This window comes from Pteropus vampyrus, unplaced genomic scaffold (assembly GCF_000151845.1).
Source record: "Pteropus vampyrus isolate Shadow unplaced genomic scaffold, Pvam_2.0 Scaffold250, whole genome shotgun sequence".
Lineage (NCBI taxonomy): Eukaryota > Metazoa > Chordata > Mammalia > Chiroptera > Pteropodidae > Pteropus > Pteropus vampyrus.
In genome coordinates, this window is record NW_011889031.1 from 1,088,274 (window position 1) to 1,096,146 (window position 7,873).

At 49.9% G+C, this 7,873-nt stretch overlaps 1 protein-coding gene across 10 annotated transcripts in view; it reads left to right on the top strand.

The window, feature by feature from the left end:
• Window positions 1-7,873, top strand: part of PLEKHA4 (pleckstrin homology domain containing A4) — a 21,955-nt gene that overhangs the window by 12,119 nt on the left and 1,963 nt on the right. For 7 of the 10 annotated variants that reach the window (XM_023520153.1, XM_011374578.2, XM_023520155.1 and 4 more), the window contains 4 exons: window positions 538-678; window positions 1,618-1,717; window positions 1,787-1,863; window positions 7,031-7,207. In XM_023520153.1, the coding sequence (XP_023375921.1) occupies window positions 538-678; window positions 1,618-1,717; window positions 1,787-1,863; window positions 7,031-7,207 (495 nt within the window). The other 3 variants (XM_023520154.1, XM_011374581.2, XM_023520156.1) reach the window with 2 other exon arrangements.

A 7,873-nucleotide genomic window follows, 5' to 3' on the forward strand; every position in this document is an offset into this window, starting at 1 on the left:
ATAAGAAAGATACACTAAGATGTAGTCTCCCCCTAATTGATGACTTCCCTCGTGGGGATCTGCAATCCCAATAAATATCCTGCAGGTTTTTATGTGGAGATTGACAATGGTATCTGCAAGTGCAAAAGGCCAAGAGTAGCCTGGACATCCTCCAAGAACAATGCTAGATGCCAAGCCTGATTGTACAGCGACAGTGTATAAGACAGCGTAGTATTGACACAGGTTTAGACACATGGACTGAAGGAATAGAACAGGGTATTCAGAAACAGACTCGTATTTTTATACAGTCATCTATCATGACAGGAGTAATTGCAGAGCAGTACAGGAAAGATGGCGTTTGTGATAAATAGTGATAGGTCGATGGGATGTCCAGATGGAAATGGATATTCACAAATACAGCCTCCATATGCACACATAGTGCATTTGTGACTCCATAACTGTAGCCCACCTGATTTCGGACCCTGTCTGTGGCCTATGAGCTTTAATCCTCCCTACATTTTCCCACCTTTGAGTAACAAATTTCTTTCTTTTTCCCAGGACAGAGCGTCTGCTCAGCAGCAGCTGTGGATGATGGAAGACACGTTGGCAGGTCTGGGGGCGCCCCAGAAACCACCCCCCCACACTGAGCCTGACTCCCCATGCCCCACACTCCAAGGCGAGGAGTCCTCAGAGAGGGAGGTGAGACACACGCCTCTCTCCCCATCCCCCAGTTTCCTGTACCATCTGCCCCTGGCCCAACTCATTACGCACTCACGTCTTTCCCTCTCCCGTGACCAGCTAACCAACTTCAGGCAAGTATCCTATGCTCCGGAAGCCTTCGTTCCCTTGTTCGTTATAAGCGGTCATCGTTTAGTGCTGTGCTAGAGCCAGCTCCCGTCACTTCCCGAGGGCCAGCTACCTGCATCTCTTCCCAGGTCCACATTGACCACAGTGGGGGTGTTTACACCACGGTAATTGGCAAATGCTACAAACCAGGGCTCTTTTCTCCCAGAGGTATTGGTTCAACATTTACCAGACACTTCTGGTCATAACCCCCACCTTGCAGGGCTCTGTAAGAAGGAAAAAGGCTGACTAGGAAGCACCCGGTGCTCAAGAAGCACGAGCCACTATTGTCATATCTGGGCCGGAGCCACTGCTTGCTGTGACCTGCAGATCATGTATGCAGGAGACCTGGGTTCTGATCTCAGCTCTGCTCTCTTTATGACATCAGTCGTTGGCCTGATTCTCTGAGCCTCAGTTTCCCCATATGTAAAACAGTGATAATAATAGGTGTCTTGTAGATTTGGGGGAAATTTAATGAGAAAATGCACTGTGTCAAATGCATAGTCACTACAAAAATCTCATATTTGCAATGCCTTTCCATGTGCCAGGCGCTGTTCAAAGGGCCTTACATGTATGGAGTCAATGCTCATATTAGAAGTTGAAATATGGCCCAGAGAGGTAAAGTGTCTTGCCCAAGGTCACACAGCTGAGAAACAGCAGGGCCGAGATTGGAAACCAGGTCCTCTGACTCCTGGTTTTCAGTCTTAATCCTCGGCATGCTGCGTCTCATCATGCTTGAAAGTGGTATTGACGACGATAATGATCGTCATGAGTCCCCTTCTCCAACCCCTCCAGAGCCTGCCTGAGTCCTTGGAACTGAGCTCAGCCCGGGGCCCCGAAGCTGACTGGGGGCGGCCCCCCGCGGGCGGCAGAGACCTCCCCAGCCCTCGCTCAGGTGAGCCTCTTGGGCGGGGCAGGGCTCACTTGGCATTCCAGGTCCTCACCAGGTCCCATTCTGTCCCAGGTCTTGGATCTCCGAGGGTCTCCCGGGCCTCCAGCCCTGAGGGTCACCTCCCCAGGTCCCCGCAGCCAGGAACCAAGGTAAGGCAGTCTGTCGACCCCTTCCGTTCCATCTTGGAAACCATCTTGGATCTGACCACCACTACCCACCCCCACCACCCCTCATGGGGGAACAGCTGGGAGAGGGGAGTTGTAAGGCCACACCCCAGACTGGAGAGAATGTGGTTTGCTAAGAGTGTTGGGATCGAGTATTGTCTCTGTCACTCCTAGGCTGTGTGACTTTGAGTCAGTGACTAAAGCTCTCTTTGCCTCTATTTTTTATCTGCAAAATGGAGCTAATAGCAGTGCCTACCACCTAGAGCTGACGTGAGGATTCAAATTAGGTTGGAAGTAGTGTCTGGATAGAGTAAGTACTGCATTCATTCATTCATTCATTCATTCATTCATTCAATTCATTCATTCAACAAAAACTGATTAAATATCGTCTTTACCGTCCAAGAAGGTAGCCAGTAGCCACGCACAGCTATTTAAATTTAAGTGACTTAAAATGACATAAAATAAAAAAATTTTCACTCACTCCCTACTTTTCGAGTGCTCGGGAGCCACGTCACACAGCCACCCTGTTGGGCTGTATCTGCATAGCACATTTCCATCATCATAGGAAGTTCTGAGGCACAGAGCTGTGTGGACGCTGAGGTCACAAATGTGAACAAGATGAGGAAAAAAAAATGCTTCCCTCATGAATGTGGCATTCTAGTGGATGTCAGGGGCAGATAATGAGCAATCGCTTTACGTTATTTTATACATTCCAAGTGCGAAATAAAAATAGGACGGAGAGCGAGGAGGAGGGGCACGCTGGGGAAGGAGCGCGATTGTAAATGGCTGGTCTGGGGAGGCCTCCTGGGGAGCGAGCCTGGGGGACATCTGGTGGAAGAGCATTCATTACAGGCAAAGGGAGCAGCCTCTGAGGCAGGAGTGGGCCTGGCATGTTGGCGGGGCAGCGAGAAAGCCAGTGGGAGTAAGCGAGCGATGGAGAGAGAGGTGGCTATGAGGACAGATGGATAATGGGGACAGATGATGCTGGGCCTTGTGGTCCACGGGGAGGACTTTGCTCTGGCTGTAATGGAGCAGGGAGCCAGAAGAGTTCAGAGCAGAGAAACCCCAAGTGGGAACGGGCGCCGTCTGGTGGTCTTGTGGGGAATAGCCTGCGGGGCCAGGGCTGAGGCAAGGAGCCAGGGGACCGGGAGGGTGGGAGGAGGGCGGCGGGGTGGGGAGGGGGGTTGGGGGCAGCGGTTTGAGAAGGAGTCGGAGTCTAGGTGTATCAGTCTTCAAACTTTACCCCAAACCGTTGGCACCAGATGTAATTTAAAGCGCAAAATTATGCAGATTCTAGACCAATACTATGGTGCATGTAGCGCATATTATGTAAAACCTCCAGCCGCGTCTGGCACCGCACCCTTAATCAAACACATTAAAATCTCTGCAATAAAATGTATGGATATTCGTACTAAATGGGATAAAAGCTATAAACGACATCTCAGTTTAAATGTCAAGGGTTTTTTTTTTTTTTTTTTTAATAATCATGAACTTCTAAATGAGTGAGTCAGAGTGGAATAAGACTAGATTAGAAATATCGGGCACCTTTTATTTCTAAGGAAGAGGTTTAGCAAGACGTGTCACACAATCCAGGCACGAACGAAGCCAAATACCAGAATGTACATACACCTGCGGTAAATGCTCATGACTTCCAGTGACTTGAGGACTGTGGAGACAGAGGTTACCGGTCACGCGATCAACGCTGTAGTCGAATTGAAATGGGACATCCGAGGCGGGGCCAGGACTGGGGTTCCCTGGAGATGAGGCACGAAGCCTTCGTAGAGTTTCGTGCTGTGTTATCTGCTCCTTCACAAAAGGTCTCATGTGGGGAGTGTCCCTTTCATTGAGCAAATACACGCTCTTGGCCACCGAGAAATACATGCTGTCAGCAGTGAACCGATCACCTGTTTCAGTATTTCAGCCGTGGGGAGTTTTTCCCCTGTGTCCCCGATGTTAGCAACATGATCACTTTAGTGCTCTCGAATTTCTAATCTTTTTCCACCCCAGCGGTTTCTCTCTGCCAATAGATGCCCGACAGACAGGTTATTGCGGGTGTCTAGTATTGGACCCGGTCACCTCGGGCCCAAATAAGAAAACTCGGTCTCCTCTTCTTATCATCGACGCCAAATCTGGTTTCTCGAGGACGTTGGGGAAAGCAGGTCCTTCGGTTTTCATCTGCAGAGTCAGAGCCTGGCCTGGGCTGGCATTAGCTTCTGCCCATTTATCAACCTCCTTCCAGGCACTGATGGCTGCAAATTGGCATCGCTAAGACGTCTTGGGTCTTGGGTTTCCTGCAGCCAGCGTACAATTAAAAAAAAAAAAAAGGGTGGTGGTGGTGATCTTTGTTCTTCGCGGAGATTCTGCTTCTGTGGTTAGAAGCCGTGTGTGGAGATGACACGCTTGGCAGGAAGCAAATGTCCCCACACAATACCACCCTTCACGAGACCGGAAGGTTTCCAGAGAGTTTATTCAGAAACCCAAACGCGACAGTTTTCTTCCGGTCTAGCTTGTCTGCACCAATCTCATGCTGCTGATCACAAATCTGAACTTGTCCAAAAAGATTTTCCTGGGTCCCATAATTCTCTCTCTTTTTTTTTTTTAAATCTTTTTTGAATTAAAATCATTGGGGTAACATGATTCGGTTTCTTGTTTGCATAATCATGCCCAAGTTATGGAAGATTGCAACATGTTCCAAACTGTGTCTTGTGTGTGCCCGTGGAGCTAGCACGTCCGTGGACAGACCACCCGAGCCTGGTATCCTTCGAGCCTATCATTCATTGTCATTTCTCATCGCTGTCGATGTTTTTATAGGAGCATCACTGTGGAACTGGTTTATCTGTAGTATAGATTTTTATTTTAGAACTCAAGTTTTCATCAGGTCTTATCTTAGCAGACTCATCAGTGTAATTTCTGATTTGCAGATGCGCTGGCCACTGCAGATCATTAGATATTTTATATCACGTGCCTTTTCCATGTTGCCAGCCAATGATCACAATCAATGTTTAGGTCTCTGTGGAATGTTCTAGCTTGTTTCATGACCAAAAAAGCCAGTTGGGGGCATCTAGTTACATCCTCGTCATGGTCCAGGTCTTCGTGTTTGGCCCTATGGAGCATTTCTGTGCTCGTCATCAGTTCCTGGTAATCGGCGTCCCTGTAAAACTTCCACGACATCTTTCTGTTCATGTCACGTCACATACGGGGGTACCTCATGGGTCATACTCATTAGAGTGGATACGAACGAAAATCGGTCCTTTCTGAGGAAGACGCAGCCTTCTGCATTCTCGGTGGCGTGTGTCCGTGGATTGTTGGGGCTGCTCGCGAATTTCTCCGCCCTCACCCCAAACGCTTGGTTCCTGGGCTGCCGAGGGCCTGAGCTCAGGGGTGGTGCAAGTCCCAGGTGTGGCCGCGAGGTGGCAGTCGTACACACGGGCTGTGTTTGGTCCTCACTGTGCCGGGTTGGCCTGTGGGATAAGCCCCTCCCAGCGTGAGACCCTTCAGAGGTGACTGCGTGGGGGCCACTGCCCAGAGGTGAGGGGGGGAAGGGAGATAGAGAAGGGGCTTAAAGGTCGAGGTGATGTCACTTAGCACCACAGTGAGGAGTCTCTGGGTTACAGAGCTGAGGACAGCAGCTCCTTGAGGTCCTTCATAGTTGACAGATGGATCCTGACTCATGGCTAGCAGATTTGGGGTACAACGTAGTGGAGCGTTCAAAGCAGGCAGGCTCTACATGGCTAAAAATATCCACCTACTTGGATTATGTTTGAAACAAGTGGATGGATAAAAGTTTGAACTTGGCCCTGGCAGGCTTTCGGGCCAGTGGTTTGGCCCACTGTGAAGAAAGAAACGACAAAGGACCAATAAACAGCGTCCACCATGCCTGTAGCAGGGGGACATGCGACTCGGGGTCAGAACAAAACAGCGAACTGCAATGGATCCAAGCTCTCTCTCTAGAATTTTCTATTTGGAGACTGCACTGAAGCGTTCTCTTCCCTTCTTTTAAATTTTCAAAAAAATTTTTTTGCTTAATCAACACGTTTATTGTCATAATTCTGTAGGCTAGCAGTCCGAAATCAAGGTGTCATGAGGCCATGTTCCTTCTGAAGGCGTTAGGGACGATTCTGTGTCAAGTTTTGTCCCTCGGCTCGTGGCAGCCTACGTCCATTTGTCACGTGGCATCCTCCCTGTGTGCGTGTCTGTGCGGGTGTGTCGGCCCGTTTCCTGCCCGCAGCATCCCGGATACCTGACGGCCTGTCTTCATTTAGTCCCGTCTCTGTCCCCTTTCGTTCAAGCTGGCGGTGTTTCTGCTGAGATGGTTTGCTGGATCCACGTGTCGCATGACTCATCCCGTGGCAAACGGGTTGTCCAGCCACACCCGTGGCATTCTCTGCAGGACACGCTTTCTCATTGGTCACAGTATGTGTAGGCTGAGGATTTTCCAGATCTTCAAGCTCTGGTTTCTTTTCGCTTTTCTTCGCTTTATCTCCGACCTCTTGCAGTTTAAGTTCTTAAGACTTTCGTCCACGATCACAGTGTCAACAGGCCACACTCCCTCCGAAGTCGCCAGAGAAGGATCTGGGACTGTCTCCTGTCTTCTGGTGCTTTCCTGACTTGTGGCCACTTAATTCCAAACTGGCACACGACATTCTCCCTGCGTGCCTCTTCCCTCTGGCTTGAGGGCGAGACCGAGCTCATAAAGTCCTCTAAGGCCAACTCAGGCTTATCTATTGGACAATTTAGTTATCAATAAATCCATTTCCTCCGGTCGTTTTTTTTTTTTTAAAGCTGACTTAAAGGTTGTTGTTTTTTTAATCACAAGCATCCCAGCATCTTGTCTATTAGTGGAAAGAAGCTCGATATATGCAGGGAATTATGGGTGTTTGTTACGCGGGAGCTTCAAGTTCAAATATACGGCAGCTGATGGAGTGGAGGCCGGAGAGGTGGTTGGGGACCAGGCCTCTCGGGGCCACAAATGCCTTTGTCTCCATGGCTCGGGGACCATGGGAGGGATGGCATGAGCTCTGGGTATGGGATGAGCCCTCTGAGCTCTGGTGGTGAACTTACTGGAAAGGGTCAGACGGGAGGCTAAGAGGCTCAGGGGAGAGAGAGAGCGGAGGTCAAGGTTGGGGTCTTGAGGGCTTTCTCACCTCCCTAGGCACCCCCGGCCCGGCCCCGCATGAGCGCTCAGGAACAGTTGGAAAGAATACGCAGAAACCAGGAGTGTGGACGGCCTCTCCCTCGCCCGGCTTCTCCTCGGCTCCTTACTCTGGGGAGGACACTGTCCCCAGCCAGACGCCAGCCTGACCCGGAGCAGAGGGTGAGGGGAGCAGAGGTGTGTGTTGTGGGTGTGATGGTAGTGGAGCCTCTGCTCCCAGTTTGAGCCTTAGCTTCCCTCTCTGTGAAACGCATCGGGATGTTCCCTGCCTTTTCACCTGGAACTAGGTTTCCGGACTCACCCCAGCTTGTACCTGTGCGGAAGTCAGCAGTATGCTGGTTCCCTCAGCAGTGCGGGGTTGGGGTGGGGCAGAGACAGCATCCCCCCTCACTAGGCACCACGGGTCTGGATTGGAAGTGCAGCGTTTTTGTTTGTTTGTTTGTTTGTTTTCAGTTACTGTGAGTTGTCAAAAGCAAAAAAAAAAAAAAAAAAATCGAGGAAGTAGGAAAATCGATTTTATTTACGCTATTGCAACGGGACGAGAGCTCCAGATTCAAAGATCAGAGTGTCTCACTGGGTGGTTTCATCTTAGACTTTTCTGGGGAGGAATTAGACAAGTCACTGGTGGGGCGACTTTAGGGTTAAGATTATTTTTGTAAGGGGGGCACCTCAGGTGAACACCAAACGTTTATCTCTGTCTAGCTAGTTTTGGGGGGACAAACAGTTCGGTTAATCGTTTACGAGGTAAAGAGTGAATTCGGGGGGTCTGTTTCTGGCCTTGTCATAGATAAACAAAGTGGGGGGCCTCAGTCTTAAGTCATACGGAGGAGAGGGGTTCTTGGC